The following is a 17,723-nucleotide window of genomic DNA, read 5'->3' on the forward strand; positions in this document are numbered from 1 at the left end:
ACTGCCAGAGAAGATGCTATCCACCCTTGATATCAGTAAAATATTGCTTTAGGACAATGAACCAAATTTTAAAGGGTTGTGATTCCATATTGCAGTTTCATTGGTCACTCTCTTGGAAACATCATCATCCGCTCGGCACTGTCTCGACCGCAACTCACTCACCTGCTGCCGAAACTGTACACCTTCCTGTCGCTGTCCGGCCCCCATCTTGGATCCATCTACAACACGAGCGGCCTCGTCAATATGGGTGGGTGTCTGTTGGACCATTAACCCTTCTTGCTATTTGTGTCTTTATAAGGAATGGAGACACTGGGTGTCAAGTTGTGTATTGCTCTGTAATTGGCTGTGTAGAGTTGCCTCCCTTAGGCATGCCATGAACTTATAACCATGGGTTCAAACCCGGTTTGACCTGATAAAGTTTCTGTGCTTGTCAGCACCATGCCTTTGACTTTCACCAAGGACCTGCATCAATTGGGGCTCTCCTCATACATCCAGTTGGGATAAACCCGGAACACTGATCCAGTAGTGTTAAACCCTACTCACTCACTCATTTAAACGAATAGGTAACTGAATTGTGCGACAAGGGGGTTTGAGAAGGATTCATGGTTACATGAGGTTCCTACACCATAGGGGTGGCCCAGTCATCTGTGGCGCCGCGATTTGCTGTGCAGAGTTGCGTACCTTGGGCACGCCAGAAACCTATGATTGTGGGTTCGAATCCCGGTTCGCCCCGATTATGTTTCTAGGTTTGTCAGCACCATACCCATGCCCGTGGGTTTCACTGAAGTGGTAAACATCTGAGACTTGCATCACTTCCGGCTTTCCTCCCACATTAAGCTGACATGCAGTGATATAACTGGAATACTGTTAAAAGCGGCGTTAAACCCAACTCACTCACTCACTCACTCACTACAATAAGTTCCCACCAACCCATGCTGGTCGTACTGTGGGGATCTCAGGTTAGAACAGATCTCCACCAACCCATGCTGGTTGTACCATGGGGATCTCAGGTTAGAACAGATCTCCACCAACCCATGCTGGTTGTATCATGGAGATTCCAGGTTAGAACAGATCTCCACCAACCCATGCTGGTTGTATCATGGAGATTCCAGGTTAGAACAGATCTCCACCAACCCATGCTGGTTGTATCATGGAGATTCCAGGTTAAAACAGATCTCCACCAACCCATGCTGGTTGTATCATGGAGATTCCAAGTTAGAACAGATCTCCACCAACCCATGCTGGTTGTATCATGGAGATTCCAGGTTAGAACAGATCTCCACCAACCCATGCTGGTTGTACCATGGAGATTCCAGGTTAGAACAGATCTCCACCAACCCATGCTGGTTGTATCATGGAGATTCCAGGTTAGAACAGATCTCCACCAACCCATGCTGGTTGTACCATGGAGATTCCAGGTTAGAACAGATCTCCACCAACCCATGCTGGTTGTATCATGGAGATTCCAGGTTAGAACAGATCTCCACCAACCCATGCTGGTTGTATCAGGGGGATTCCAGGTTAGAACAGATCTCCACCAACCCATGCTGGTTGTATCAGGGGGATTCCAGGTTAGAACAGATCTCCACCAACCCATGCTGGTCGTATCATGGGGATTCCAGGTTAGAACAGATCTCCACCAACCCATGCTGGTTATACCGTGGGGATTCAAGGTTAGAACAGATCTCCACCAACACATGCTGGTTGTACTGTGGGGATTTCAGAGTTACAAGAGGTCACTAGAAACCTAGGACCTTTTGGTTGTAACAGGTGACAAGTGGTGATCTGGTGGTCAGACTACCAATATCACATTGCTCACAAAATCAGTGACTGGATTGTCTTGTCCAGACTTCCATTAGTTACAGGTTGCCGTCATATAGCTGGGATATTGCTAAGTGCAGCATTAAACAACAAATAAACGAACAAACAACATGAGATTCCATGTGGTGTATGCGTGAATGTGTGTCCGCAGGGATGTGGTTCATGCAGAAGTGGAAGAAGTCGGGGTCACTGCTGCAGCTCAGCATGAAGGACCATCCGGACCCGCGCCAGTCCTTCCTCTACAAGCTCAGCTGCAAGCCAGGTACACAAATCCTCCCTTAGCCGCTTCTTGTTTTCAGTGGGGGCACGGGTGGCCCAGTCGTCTAAGGCGCCGAGATTCGCTGTGCAGAGTTTTGTCCCTTGGGCACGCCCGAAACCTATGATTGTGGGTTCAAATCCCGGTTCGCCCCGTTTATGTTTCTAGGTTTGTCAGCAACATACCCGTGCTCATGGGTTTCACTAAAGTGGTAAACGTCTGAGACCTGCATCACTTTGGGCTTTCCTCCCACATTATGCTGACACGCCGCGATATAACTGGAATACTGTTTAAAAGCGGCGTTAAACCCAACTCACTCACTCACTCTTGTTTTCAGTTGTATATATCTCTGTGTTATGGGTTTACAGATGCTTTAGAAACATTCATACAGAGATTACAGATAAGCAGCGTATTTGCATAGAATACCCCCCCAAATATTCAAAATTCAATTACTTTCAATTAACTTGCATACAGAAACGCATGCATTAAATGAAAAACTCAAATTATAAAAACAGCTCCCGTAAATACCCAATGAAGCTTTTTCAGCATGCGTACAAAGGAACTAATTTCCGACACACAATTACGAACTAATTTACTTTCCAAGTCAAGCCTATGTATTTTGAACATTATTTCATTTTTTTATATCTTAAAATGTTATCTTATTTGGGGAAAAAAACAATAGAGTGATGACTAGATGAGTGAAAAAATATCGGTTACCCAATGAAAAATGTAATAACCCAATTAAAATAGAGTCCCTGGAGTAAAAACTCAATTACTCAAAATTGATCAGGAGCTCTGTATCTCTCTAATCAAGTGTAAAACATCTCATTCACTTTTTAGGGATAACTTTCTCTTAAAAATAAGCCATTATCTGAGTACTTGCAATTCATTTAATGGCACATCAGTAGATACTGCAACAAAGCTATACAAGGATTCATATTAGATGTATTAGAAATTCACCTCGTATTGTGTGGTCAGCATGCTCACAACTTTTGTACCTTATCTGTACCGTGTACCTTACCCTGGTAACTACCTGTAAAGGGCTGCGATAATACCTGCCTGTATAACAGTGCTCTACAATACAATTCATGATATCTAAATGAGTAAAAATTGGAAGTGCTCAAGGATACAAAATATCATTTGTTTATCATAACAGTCTTACTAAAGCAGATATCTGTACAAAGTTTTATGGAGATGTTATACAGTAGGTCTTGTATTCAACCTCTTCCACAAGCAGGTGGACAAACAGATCTGCAGCTAATATCAGTACAATTTCCCTCTTCAAAAGTCCTAACATTTGTATACAATGCTAAAATAACTCAGGAAGAAATTAAGGAAATATTGAAAACTCCCAATTTTGAACAAATATTATTTTTTCCAATTTGTCTACCCTTTAAATACACAATGCCATTTAGGACAGGATGCAACCCAAATAAGTACAAGAATATGCACTTTACGAAGAAAGTGTCATCCCAGATATAACATGTGTCGCTACCCTTTAGACTCCTATATTCAGATACAAATCCCTGGTCACAATTACCGAATATTGCACTAAATGAATATGCTATCCCGGGGCTAATGAACAATCACATGGACAAGTAAAAAGTCTTTGGACACTATACCAGTTGGTTAAATATTCGTAACAATAATAAATTCATAAAATGTTTGTGCATGTCTTCAGAGCATCTAAAAAGTGAATCAAATCTTGAAGTTCGCAAGTTGAAAATCACTTATGCCTATTTCATTCTTGAACCTTACACCAAAGAAATAACAATATGACTTTGTGAATATCCGTAACGTATTTAAGTTTCATTGCCACATGTTCAGGCATTCCTTGTGATGTCCTTCACCTATCTCCTGTTAACTGTCGCGATAAAAGATCTCACATATGTAGCAAAACGGAAACTTTTAACCAGGAAGTAAGTGTATCATATCAGTATGGCCAGATGTCAAACACAGATTGCATCAAACACATTGCACAAACATCCTATTGAGAAGGAAATCCTAAACATATAACAATGAGACGTATATGTTTACATACAGGATGTCCCACAGCCGCCACACGGTTTATGCACTGAGAGCAGAATCAACAAAATGGAATAAATATTATGGGAATTAACCTTCCTAGACTCCAAACTACCCAATATATCTGAAATATTTGTAACACAACCCTGAAGAATAAACTTAAATTGTTTTCCCTTGTCATTCATTATGGAATATTCACTACATGATTTCCAAACAACAACCACCGATAATGTGCTGACACCATTAGACAATATAAATTTCCCATCTTGTAGTCATAGTTAAAGGGAAGCCACTCTAATTCTCGATATATGTTAACTGCTCCAAGCTCCTCACAGCGATAGTCCGTTCGGGGAGCTCTCTATACTATCGCTGCCACCAGTCAAAACTCCCCACTGTGATAGGTGGCCCCAACCATACTTGGGAGTTGAACTCACAACCGAATGACTGTTATGTTTAAAAACAAGTGACGACTGTCGTGACGCTGAATACACTTACTGCTGATAAATTACTTTATTTGTTTGTCAGTTTGAATTTCTATTTCATTAAAAGTATCATCTTTAATTGATATAGTAAGAATGTAAGGGAAAAGTATGTTGATTTTCCGTTAGTCTGCAATCTCAAACCAATCTGATTATGAAAACAACAAAGTAAATTCATCTGGAAAACAGAGTCAGTCGTAAACCTTTTCAAAATGAAATATGATGGCATTCTCAAAGACATAAACAAAAGTATAAACGTTACTAATATGGGTTTAGAGGGTAAATTTCAAGAATCTTGTAATGGCCACCGCGCCCACACTGGTGGCAGCGATGTTACCGAGAGTGTAACGAAGGTGTCAAGCGCTGGGAAGGAGCTTGTAACTGCTCTTGCTGAGAAGGTCAAGGTCATTGCGATAGCATACAAACACGCTGCTTAATTGTGTTTCAGCCAAAATAAATTAGAAAGGTAGTTTGTAACATTTTGTATGGAATGATTGTTAGCTAACATCTGTCATTGACTCACTGTTAGATGTACGTCATCATCGGTAAACACAATGTTTCAGCTGTCTTTGCTGGGATCTGTTCATGTTTTGAAAGTGAAAGTGGAAACCCCTCAGTTTTTGTGCTCAGAAATAATACAGTAGACCCATGCTGGCGAATTGTTTTCTTCAACATGCCGTCTTTTGGCCGCCATTTTAACTATTTAAACTACGTCAATCTTAACACTAAGACAGCTTCGTGAATGGGGCCCCAGGTTGTCTTGATCATGAGTTCGAATCCATGTTCAAGATCCTTGGTCAGTGAGCCCCATGTCCATTGGGACGACCTGTTTGCCTGTATGGTTGTAATACTGGTACAAGTGACGTTCAAATACAGCTCACTTAGACCTGGTAACCGTCATCATGTTCGCCTCCTCCAGTGTCCGTGTTCATGATGGAGAAGTAGGGGGTGGGAGGGGGCGGGATGAAGTAGTAGGGGTTGGAGCTGGAAGGATGAAGAAATAGGGGGTGGGAGTGGGATGAAGGAGTAGGGGTCGGGAGATGGCAGTTTGAAGAAGAAGGGGGTCGTGGGAGGGGGCGGGATGACGTAGTAGGGGGTGGGAGAGGGCAGGATGAAGGAGTAGGGGGTGGGACGGGGCAGGATGAAGAAGTAGGGGGTGGGACGGGGCAGGATGAAGAAGTAGGGGGTGGGACGGGGCAGGATGAAGAAGTAGAGGTGGGAGGGGGCGGGATGAAGGAGTAGGGGATGGGAGGGGCCGGGATGAAGGAGTAGGGGGCGGGATGACGTAGTAGGGGTTGGGAGGGGGCGGGATGAAAGAGTAGGGGGTGGGAGGGGGCGGGATGACGTAGTAGGGGGTGGGAGGGGGCGGGATGAAAGAGTAGAGGTGGGAGGGGGCGGGATGACGTAGTAGGGGGTGGGAGGGGGCGGGATGAAGGAGTAGGGTGTGGGAGGGGCCGGGATGAAGAAGTAGAGGTGGGAGGGGCCGGGATGAAGGAGTAGGGGGTGGGAGGGGCCAGGATGAAGAAGAAGGGGGTGAAAGGGGGCAGGATGAGGGAGTGGGAGGGGGCAGGATGAAGAAGTAGGGGGTGGGAGGGGGCAGGATGAAGAAGTAGGGGGTGGGAGGGGGCAGGATGAAGGAGTAGGGGGTGGGAGGGGCCAGGATGAAGGAGTAGGGGGTGGGAGGGGCCAGGATGAAGAAGTAGGGGGTGGAAGGGGGCAGGATGAGGGAGTGGGAGGGGGCAGGATGAAGAAGTAGGGGGTGGGAGGGGGCGGGATGAAGGAGTAGGGGGTGGAAGGGGGCAGGATGAAGGGGGTGGTGGGAAGGGGCGGGATGTAGGAGTAGGAGGTGGGAGGGGGCAGGATGAAGAAATAGGGGGTGGGAGGGGGCAGGATGAAGAAGTAGGGGTGGGAGGGGGCGGGATGTAGGAGTAGTAGGTTGTCACGAATGAATTAATGGTGTCAGCTCTGAGGCTTGATATCAAGAAGGTGATATGCGATGTGTTGTTACTTAGTATCATTTTGTGTAGATGAAGTGTGTACAGTTTTTGATGACTTTGTCAATGCATTATATCTTGTGGCCTTGTTCTCAGCAATGAAGCAGTGTGATGCCATGTTGCTTCAGTTGACTAATCACATCAAGAATCTGTAAAATGCAAATATCAGAAATACTCATTCCCATTACAGTTAATGTAATATACTACTGGTGCAGACAAGGTGCTTATGTTCCAGTTCTCCAACACTTCAAGCATGTGCTGCTGGTTGGGTCCAATCAGGACCGCTATGTGCCATACCACTCTTCTCGCATTGAATACTGCAAGGCTGCTCAGCGAGATGGTGGACTTATGGGTGAGTGGTGCATTGTTGGCAGGGCTGGGGTTGGGATGGTGGACTCACAGGTGAGTGGTGCATTGTGGGCGGGGCTAGGGCTGGGATGGAGGAGTCGTGGGTGAGTGGTGTGCTGTGGGTGGGGCTAGGGTTGGGATGGAGGACTCATGGGTGAGTGGTGTGCTGTCGGCGGGGCTAGGGTTGGGATGGAGGAGTCATTGGTGTGCTGTGGGTGGGGCTAGGGGTGGGATGGTGGACTCATGGGTGAGTGGTGTGCTGTTGGCGGGGCTACGGTTGGGATGGAGGACTCATGGGTGAGTGGTGTGCTGTTGGCGGGGCTACGGTTGGGATGGAGGACTCATGGGTGAGTGGTGTGCTGTTGGCGGGGCTACGGTTGGGATGGAGGACTCATGGGTGAGTGGTGTGCTGTTGGCGGGGCTAGGGTTGGGATGGAGGACTCATGGGTGAGTGGTGTGCTGTTGGCGGGGCTAGGGTTGGGATGGAGGACTCATGGGTGAGTGGTGTGCTGTTGGCCGGGCTAGGGGTGGGATGGTGGACTCATAGGTGAGTGGTGTGTTGTGGGCTGGGCTAGGGGTGGGATGGAGGACTCACAGGTGAGTGGTGCATTGTTGGCGGGGCTGGGGTTGCGATTGGGGACTCACAGGTGAGTGGTGTGCTGTTGGCAGGGCTAGGGTTGGGATGGAGGACTCATGGTTGAGTGGTGTGCTGTTGGCAGGGCTAGGGCTTGGATGGAGGACTCACAGGTGAGTGGTGCGCTGTGGGCGGGGCTAGGGGTGGGATGGAGGACTCACAGGTGAGTGGTGCGCTGTGGGCGGGGCTAGGGACGGGATGGTGGACTCACAGGTGAGTGGTGCATTGTGGGCGGGGCTGGGGTTGGGATGGGGGACTCACAGGTGAGTGGTGCATTGTGGGCGGGGCTAGGGTTGGGATGGGGGACTCACAGGTGAGTGGTGCGCTGTGAGCGGGGCTAGGGGTGGGATGGCGGACTCATTTTTTAGTGGTGTGCTGTGGGCAGGGCTAGGGCTGGGATGGAGGACTCATGGGTGAGTGGTGTGCTGTTGGCAGGGCTAGGGCTTGGATGGAGGACTCACAGGTGAGTGGTGCGCTGTGGGCGGGGCTAGGGGTGGGATGGAGGACTCACAGGTGAGTGGTGCGCTGTGGGCGGGGCTAGGGGTGGGATGGTGGACTCACAGGTGAGTGGTGCATTGTGGGCGGGGCTGGGGTTGGGATGGTGGACTCACAGGTGAGTGGTGCGCTGTTGGCGGGGCTTAGGGTGGGATGGCAGACTCATGCGTAAATGGAGCATTATGGGCGGGGCTAGGGGTGCCTGTGGGCAGGGCTAGAGGTGGGATGGCAGACTCATTTTTTAGTGGTGTGCTGTTGGCGGGGCTTAGGGTGGGATGGTGGACACATGGGGGAGTGGTGTGCTATGGGCGGGGCTAGGGTGCCTGTGGGCGGGGCTAGGGTTAGAATGGCAGACTCATATGTTAATGGTGTGCTGTTGGCGGGGCTAGAGATGAGATGCCTACTCAAGCGTGAGTGGGATGGATGAGTGGTGCATTGTGCGCTGGGTTAGGGGTGCCTGTGTGCAGGGATAAGGTGGGGATGGCGGACTCAAGCAAAAGTGGTGCTCTGGGTGGGGTTCATTCCTCAGCTGGGGCTATTGTGTATTCCTTTTTTCAGTACTTCACCAAGTGATAACAGCATCTGCAACACCATTGCTAAGCTGACACTGCAATATGACTCACTCACACACCACCATACCACACCACACCACACCACACCACAAACCACCACACCACACACCACCATGACACACCACATCACACACCACACACCACCATGCCACACCACACACCACATCACACACCACACACCACCATGCCACACCACATCACACACCACCATGCCACACCACAGAAGACCATGACACACCACACACCACATCACACACCACACACCACCATGCCACACCACAGAAGACCACACCACACCACACACAACCATGCCACACCACACCACCACACCACCACACCACCACACCACCACACACCACACTACACCACACCACACCACACTACACCACACCACACCACACCACACCACACCACACCACACCACACCACACCAAACAACACACCACACAACACAACACACCACACAACACAACACCACTCACTCCATGTGTTGCTGTGTTCAGGGTCGGTGTACAAGGAGATGGTGGAGAACATCCTGAAGCCCGTGGTGGACAACCCAGGATGTAAGCTCATCCGCTACGATGTGTTCCACGCGCTGTCCAGCACCGCCAACACCATCATCGGACGTGCTGCCCACATCGCTGTCCTTGACTCCGAGCTCTTCATCGAGAAGTTCCTTGCTGTTGCAGCTCTCAAATACTTCAAATAGGAGCAACTGTCAAAGAGGGACAGTTGCAATCTGAAATGGCTAGTTTGTACGAGGCAGGTGCCCCGTGGATACAAGAAATCTGTGAGGATGTATGACGATGTTAGATATGGCAGTTCATAACAAGATGGCATCTAGAAATGACAGTCCTTACAATTTTGAGAAACCTGTTCGGTACTTATATATTTACATTTATTTTTACTGAATATTTGACTCTGTTATATTAGAATTTTGTGATACTGGTTACATTTTATAGACATTCTATATGCATGCTTTACTCCGTGAATATCAATGGTCCAGAGACACATGAAACCTGTGAGGGCTTGCTGGGGACGAGGAAGACCTATAATCCTCATCAGCTGAGAGGTGTTGGGGTCCAGCACCTGTGGTGAAGCCTGTTCTTCACACTCCCTGGGGTGGGAGGATTGCGGAAATGACAAAGAAACGCCTCACTCACCCTCAGAGCAGGAGCAGGTTTCAGTGATAGCTCGAGACTCAAGATATTCATCCTGTGGTTGTGTTCATTTTATCTCTAAGATCGTTTAGATGAAGGCAGCCATATTTGTTCTGAGATCTATTGATCTTCAGTAAGAAGGTGTATTACAGCTTGTTCATGATCAAGTTTATGACAAGATGTGCGTTCCACTGAGTTGTCGGACGTTCCGTCTCACTGTTTTTATTTAATCTTTACATAACCACTGACTGGCTGAATATAATATTGCAGTTCCGATTACATGACTTTCTTGGGTGACGAAGTATCCGCTATACTAGTACCCAACTTGACCTTGGTACTTGGGTTCACCTCTTGCGTTCACCTCCCCTGCCCAGGGGACGAGGCTCGCAACAAAGTCATCCGCTCACCATTATTTTAGAAACATGTCGTAAACGCAGCAAGTACAATATTAAGATATCTCAATGTCTTATTCCTGGTATCATTCTAGTTTCAAGATTATTTTCTTTCGATCACTGCATTTGAAATCATATGAGTTATTATACCGGGTGTTTCCACTGAGTCCTAGGAGCAAACGAAGGTTGGGGGCATTGTTATTTCTGGAATATTTTACAGGAAAATGGCACACAATAATACTGATTCCTGCTTTCACAGAAGATTCTTGTAACTGAAGGTGTGGTTAGAATTGTCAATAATCCTGCTAATAATCTGTCACAGCACAATTACCTTTTTGACAAAGTTTATAATCTGGTCGCTCCAACCCAAGAATTCCCCTGAATCAAACAATGCAGGTTATTCTTAATGTTTCAATCAAAGCACACACTCGCCTGGGATGATGCATGTTTTGATGCACTTGGAAAGAGATGCTTGTGTTGACACTTTGTCCATCTATTTCCATTTGTATCCAGGTGGTCTGTTTAATGTCCACTGTCTTTGTTAAATCAACTGAGGGGTATTTTTTTCCAAAAGTTCAATATTACATTTAAGCAGCATATTCAATCAAGAATGTAATTCTTAATTTACAGAAAAATGGTAGTTTAGATAATGGGAGCCATAGCATGTATGATGGCTTTTCTGATTGCCTTGACGATAAACCACAAGGGTTGGCCCCTACCTCTAACTGTCTGAAGCCACGTGATGGGGAGGGCGTGGGATGAATTATTAAGGGGTGGAATGAACGAGTAGGGGGCGGGATGAAGGAGAAGGGGTGAGAGGGGGCAGGATAAAAGAGTAGAGGGTGTGATAAAAAAAAAGTAGGGGGCGGGATAAAAAAATAGTAGGGGGTGGAATGAAGGAGAAGGAGGTGGGATGAAGGAGTGGAAGGGGAATGAAGGAGAAGGGAGGGGGTGGGATAAAAAAATTAGGGGCGGGATGAAGGATCAGGGGGTGGGATGAAGGAGGAGGGGGCGGGATAAAAAAATTAGGGGCGGGATGAAGGAGGAGGGGGCGGGATAAAGGAGGAGCGGGCGGGATGAAGGAGTAGGGGGCGGGATGAAGGAGGAGGGGGCGGGATGAAGGAGAAGGGGTGGGAGGAGGTAGGATAAAAGAGTAGAGGGTGTGATAAAAAAAAAGTAGGGGGCGGGATAAAAAAAATCGTAGGGGGTGGAATGAAGGAGTAGGAGGTGGGATGAAGGAGTGGGAGGGGGATGAAGGAGAAGGGAGGGGGTGGGATAAAAAAATTAGTGGCGGGATGAAGGAGCAGGGGGTGGGATGAAGGAGGAGGGGGCGGGATGAAGGAGGAGCGGGATGAAGGAGCAGGGGGCGGGATGAAGGAGGAGGGGGCGGGATGAAGGAGGAGCGGGCGGGATGAAGGAGTAGGGGGCGGGATGAAGGAGGTGGGGGCGGGATGAAGGAGGAGGGGGCGGGATGAAGGAGAAGGGGTGGGAGGAGGTAGGATAAAAGAGTAGAGGGTGTGATAAAAAAAGTAGGGGACGGGATAAAAAAGTAGGGGGTGGAATGAAGGAGTAGGAGGTGGGATGAAGGAGTGGGAGGGGGATGAAGAAGTAGGGGGTGGGATGAAGGAGGAGGGGGTGGGATGAAGGAGTAGGGGGCGGGATGAAGGAGTAGGGGGCGGGATGAAGGAGGAGGGGCGGGATGAAGGAGTAGGGGGCGGGATGAAGGAGTAGGGGGCGGGATGAAGGAGGAGGGGCGGGATGAAGGAGAAGGGGTGTGAGGGGGCAGGATAAAAGAGTAGAAGGTGTGATAAAAAAAAGTAGGGGGCAGGATAAAAAAGTAGGGGTGGAATGAAGGAGTAGGAGGTGGGATGAAGGAGAAGGGAGGGGGTGGGATAAGAAAATTAGGGGGTGGGATAAGAAAATAAGGGGGCGGGATGAAGGAGTAGGGGGTGGGATGAAGGAGGAGGGGGCGGGATGAAGGAGGAGGGGGCGGGATGAAGGAGGAGGGGGTGGGATGAAGGAGGAGGGGGTGTGATGAAGGGGGGTGCATTTATCATGGCACTGTACATCTGTGCGATAGACATTTAAATATTGACAGAACCTTATTTCAACACAATTGTTACATGTCCAGAGCCTTAAACAGATGTACCCTTATGTTAAAAATCCAAGGTTCATTTGCCTGAGTAAATTATGTCCCTAACATGCTGCCATGCTGCAGGGCGGAGTGATTCTGTTGTACATGTTGATGTTATACACTGTGCTGTGGGCCCTGTAACTTGGACAGTTATTTATAAACTAATGAAACATATGAATTTGTACATTTGATGGAATGATTATTTATAAAAATGTATATAGCATATGACAACAATATTTTGTGTATTGGTCTGTATATATATATATATATATGACTTGATTGTCTCTGTACCCCATGATAGACTTGTACGAGTTTTGAGTTTACCATGTCGGCACCTCATGATAGACTTGTACGAGTGTTGAGTTTACCATGTCGGCACCTCATGAGAGACTTGTATGAGTGTTGAGTTTACCATGTCGGCACCTCATGAGAGACTTGTACGAGTGTTGAGTTTACCATGTCGGCACCTCATGATAGACTTGTATGAGTTTTGAGTTTACCATGTGTGGACCTGACGAGAAACTTGTATGACTGTCCGTTCTGTTCCTACTTACGTATAACCCAAGCTGTGATGGCGCCACTACTTACTGTGCAGACATTGGCCCGGGGGGGTGGAAAACATAGGACCTGGGGAGGGGGGGAGTATTACCAGTAGGCCAAACATTGCTTCCTTGTTTTGTTGATTAACCTGCTCTATATTTTGCAAGAGTAAATTCAAGAATATTTGAAAACTTTTTTGTTGTTGAAAAAATCTGCATATTCTGAACATATTTTTGTCTTTTTTTGTAACTGTTATTTCTGCATCCTCTGTGGTGCATCCTCTGTGGTGCATCCTCTGTGGTGCATCCTTTGGTGCATCCTCTGTGGTACATTCTCTGTGGTGCATCCTCTGTGGAGCATCATCTGTGGAGCATCATCTGTGGTGCATCCTCTTGTGCATCCTCTGTGGTGCATCCTCTGTAGTGCATCCTCTGTGGTGCATCGTCTTTGATGCATCCTCTGTGGTGCATCCTCTGTGGTGGATCGTCTGTCGTGCATCCTCTGTGGTGGATTATGTGGTGCATCCTCTGTGGTGGATCGTCTGTCGTGCATCCTCTGGTTGAACGTCTGTGGTTGATCCTCTGTCGAGCATCCTTTGTCGTGCATCCTCTGGTTGATCGTCAGTTGTACATCCTCTGTGGTGCATCGTCTGTCGTGCATCCTCTGGTGGATCATCTGTCGTGCATCCTCTGGTGGATCATCTGTCGTGCATCGTCTGTTGTGCATCCTCTGGTTGATCATCTGTCGTGCATCCTCTGGTTGATCGTCAGTTGTACATCCTCTGTGGTGCATCGTCTGTCGTGCATCCTCTGGTGGATCATCTGTCGTGCATCCTCTGGTGGATCATCTGTCGTGCATCGTCTGTTGTGCATCCTCTGGTTGATCATCTGTCGTGCATCCTCTGGTTGATCGTCAGTTGTACATCCTCTGTGGTGCATCGTCTGTCGTGCATCCTCTGGTGGATCATCTGTCGTGCATCGTCTGTTGTCTGACATAAAGATATTCTCCTCAGAATCCAGTGGACCGATGAAGCTGAGACTTCACCTACTTGGTCCCACTAATAATGACTCTCCAGTTTGTTCAAGAGGTTCTCATCCTATGGCAGCCATAACGCTTTATGGCCTTTAATCAGCTAGTTGTTTGCAAAATGTAATAAATTTGGTTCATATGTGGTAGTATACTAAAAAAAATATGTTCCCTTTTATCAATAAGTAAATTTTGACCTATATTTGACCTTCTCAGTCATCTTTGTTCAAAATGTTGTGAAATTTGGTATATCTGTAGTTCATAGTTGTCCCAATTTTTCGCAATATTTTTACCTGTGTTTTAACCTTTGAACATTGACCACCTCCAGAATTCTTTCAAACTGCAGTTCCTTGCAGTGTAAACATAAATTCCTCTGAAACCACTTGACAAATGAAGGTGAAACTTGACATGCAATGACAATACCCCAGTGTATTCAAGAGGTTTGAATTTGGATTTTCATTAATAGATACAAATAGATGCCATTTGGAAAGGTGAACTTTGGACTGTGCTTCCTCTCGTGACATCTTGTGTTGTTCAGGTCATCAGATTCTAGGTCAGTCCTCAGCGCTTCTGCAGAACATTTTTGAATATCAGTGCAAACACACTTTTGTTCAGTGGCTGTTGTTCAACTGTTGACTATTTATCCAGGCGAGCTACAGTGCTGCGGCACTGATGTTCTCTTTGTGGCTTGATGTATGTTGAATGAAGGAAAATCTTGGCCATCAGCAGAAGTAGGAAGAAATGGTTTGGCCTATAAACTATGTAAGCAGTTGGTTCTACAATATGACTTGTTAATATTGTAAGAATCGTGGTCAGTATGAAGGTCTGACCAGCAAGGATTAAGATTTCCCCACAACCACTAGCCCCTCCCCACAACCACAACCCCATCCCCACTACCACAACCCCCTCCCCACAACAACTACCCCTCCCCACAACAACTACCCCATCCCCACAACCACTACCCCCTCCCCACTACCCCTCCCAACAACCACTACCCCCTCCCAACAACCACTACCCCCTCCCCACTACCACTACCCCCTCCCAACAACCACTACCCCCTCCCCACTACCCCCTCCCAACAACCACTACCCCCTCCCAACAACCACTACCCCCTCCCCACAACCACTACCCCCTCCCCACTACCACTACCCCCTCCCAACAACCACTACCCCCTCCCCACTACCACTACCCCCTCCCCACAACCACAACCCATCCCCACTACCACTACCCCCTCCCCACTACCACAACCCCCTCCCCACAACCACAACCCATCCCCACAACTACCCCCTCCCCACTACCACAACCCCCTTCCTCACAACCACCACTACCCATCACCACAACCACTACCCCTCTCCACAACAACTACTCCCCCACAACTACTCCCCCACTACCACTACCCCCTCCCCACCACCAATACTCTCTCCCCACAACTACCCCCTCTCCACTACCTCACCCCTCCCCACAACAACTACCCCCTCCCACTACCACTACCCCCTCCCCACAACAACAAACCCACACACACACCCATAACCGCTACCACAACCCCCTCCCCACTACCACTACCTCTTTCATTCCACCAGCGCCGCCGCCACAACAAATCTACCAAAATAACTTCAAAGATAAACCAAAGGAATGTGAATTTGTTTTTTTGTATTTTTTGTTTTGTGTGTGTGTGCGTTGGGTCAAGGAGAGGGAGTGTTATGACTTGTAAGGCGAATATTCGTTGTTGCTTATAAAACTGTTTCCCTGGCCAAAAAATGTGATTTGTCGACCTGCAAGGAGATCCCCAGGGACGCTGTGTCACATTTACATCCGTGCAGACAGTTAAGATAGTGTTAGTTTCAGGTGAATAGATGGTGTGTCTGTTCCTGTCTTGTGACAAATTGTAATACGTTTGTTGTGGCCTTGTGAACTCTCTCCATCTCACATTCCCATACGGTCCCATCCAGACCACTTCAACAAGCCACTCACACACAATCTGTTTCATCTCCTTCATCACCATTAGTTTGCTAAATTTAGAATTCACTTTTTTTTCATGAAGTTTTATGTATTTGTAGAAGCGTCTCTGTTGAGATTGGGGGGGCACGGGTGGCCCAGTCGTCTAAGGCGCCACAATTCACTGTGCAGAGTTGCGTTCCTTGGGCACGCCAGAAACCTATGATTGTGGGTTCGAATCCCGGGCCACCCCAATTATGTTTCTAGGTTTGTCAGCACCATACCCGTGCTCGTGGGTTTCACCGAAGTGGTTAACGTCTGAGACCTGCATCTCTCCAGGCATCTCCCACATTAAGCTGACACGCCGCGACATAACTGGAATACTGATAAAAGTGGCGTTAAATCCAACTCACTCACTCACTGTTGAGATTGGCCAGTGTTCCGCGTTTCGCCCGAGATTCGGTAGCAGTCTGTATCATATTAAGCAACTACAGCACCTGGCTCCTGGAGACAAAGCTCCTTTAACCACGTATCTGTTGATCACGTATCTGTTAACGACGTATCTGTTGACATACAGAAGAACCTTTTTTCTTTTGACACATTTCTCAGATGTTGTTATCTGTCAAGAAATTTCTGTTAGAAAGCTTGCATGACGGTCTTATGACTGGTTGTGTTGTTGTAGAATGTTACCTCACTCACTGTTGAGTACACGATGAGCTCTAAGTGTGGAGAGAGAGAGAGAGAGAGATCGCTACCTTGAATTGCATCACAATACTTTGCAGACCATTATGATGTCATCGGTTACCACAATGTCACAATCAAATGACATCACCCTCTGCCAATGAAGCTGGTTAGCTGTACTTGTTACACTCAAGACACTTGTTTTTACTGTTTTCAAACTGAAGAAGAAAACTTTTGCTCTCTTATGTACCAAAACTTGTCGATTATATTTTAACTCTCATCGACCTGTGTTAGCAGATTTGAGCACTAAAGACACAAGGATCACATTCTGTGTGTGTCCCTAACTGCATCTTTTGTTTGATGAATGGATTCCTAGACAAAGTCAAAGAAATGAATTCACTATCAAAATTTGTCTAATCAAATATGTCATGGGTGCCTGATGTAAAACGTCTATTTTCTTCCCCCTTGGCAGGGGTGTATCTGTTTATAACAGGATCTCTATATTTAATATCACCTTCCTGTGATTGTGCTGTGTCTGGCGTCAACGGACAACAGACTTGCATGCTTCATTGCCAGCCTTGTTTAATCTTTAGCATGTAGTACATATATGTAAATATCTTTAACTTGTTACCATGGTTACGTTGTATTATCTCTGTATATGTTACCTGTAATTATCTATGTTGATACCTGCACCTTTGAATGTTGCACTGTCAGGTCAGTAGATGGACCACTGTCAGGTCAGTAGATGGACCACTGTCAGGTCAGTAGATGGACCACTGTCTAGTGTTTACCATAACTGGTACTTCTACTTCAGTGTTTATTCAAAATGTTCACGGGGGCACGGGTGGCCCAGTCGTCTAAGGCGCCGCGATTCGCTGTGCAGAGTTGCGTCCATTGGGCACGCCAGAAACCTATGATTGTGGGTTCGAATCCCGGTTCTCCCAAATTATGTTTCTAGGTTTGTCAGCACCATAGCCGTGCTCGTGGGTTTCACCGAAGTGGTAAACGTCTGAGACCTGCATCACTTCGGGCTTTCCTCCCACATTAAGCTGACACGCCGTGATATAACTGGAATACTGTTAAAAGCGGCGTTAAACCCAACTCACTCACTCACTCAAAATGTTCACAATTTACCAAACCCTTTTCTAAGTAACTGACCCTGTACTTAACAACCTGTTACAAAATATCCATGCAGATGGTTGATAAGTCTTGACTTATTTATGATTTATCT

At 47.3% G+C, this 17,723-nt stretch overlaps 1 protein-coding gene across 4 annotated transcripts in view; it reads left to right on the forward strand.

Annotated features, from left to right (window-relative positions):
* Positions 1 to 11,030, forward strand: part of LOC124120485 (protein FAM135A-like) — a 73,683-nt gene extending 62,653 nt beyond the window's left edge. For 3 of the 4 annotated variants that reach the window (XM_048400136.1, XM_048400137.1, XM_048400138.1), the window contains 4 exons: positions 96 to 247; positions 1,973 to 2,083; positions 6,811 to 6,927; positions 9,128 to 11,030. In XM_048400136.1, the coding sequence (XP_048256093.1) occupies positions 96 to 247; positions 1,973 to 2,083; positions 6,811 to 6,927; positions 9,128 to 9,333 (586 nt within the window). In that variant the 3' untranslated portion in view covers positions 9,334 to 11,030. The remainder of the gene's footprint in view (positions 1 to 95; positions 248 to 1,972; positions 2,084 to 6,810; positions 6,928 to 9,127) is intronic. The other variant, XM_048400139.1, reaches the window with a different exon arrangement.
* Positions 11,031 to 17,723: the final 6,693 nt, after the last annotated feature.

The sequence above is a fragment of the Haliotis rufescens genome, unplaced genomic scaffold (genome assembly GCF_023055435.1).
Source record: "Haliotis rufescens isolate VD_foot unplaced genomic scaffold, xgHalRufe1.0.p SCAF_2, whole genome shotgun sequence".
NCBI lineage: Eukaryota > Metazoa > Mollusca > Gastropoda > Lepetellida > Haliotidae > Haliotis > Haliotis rufescens.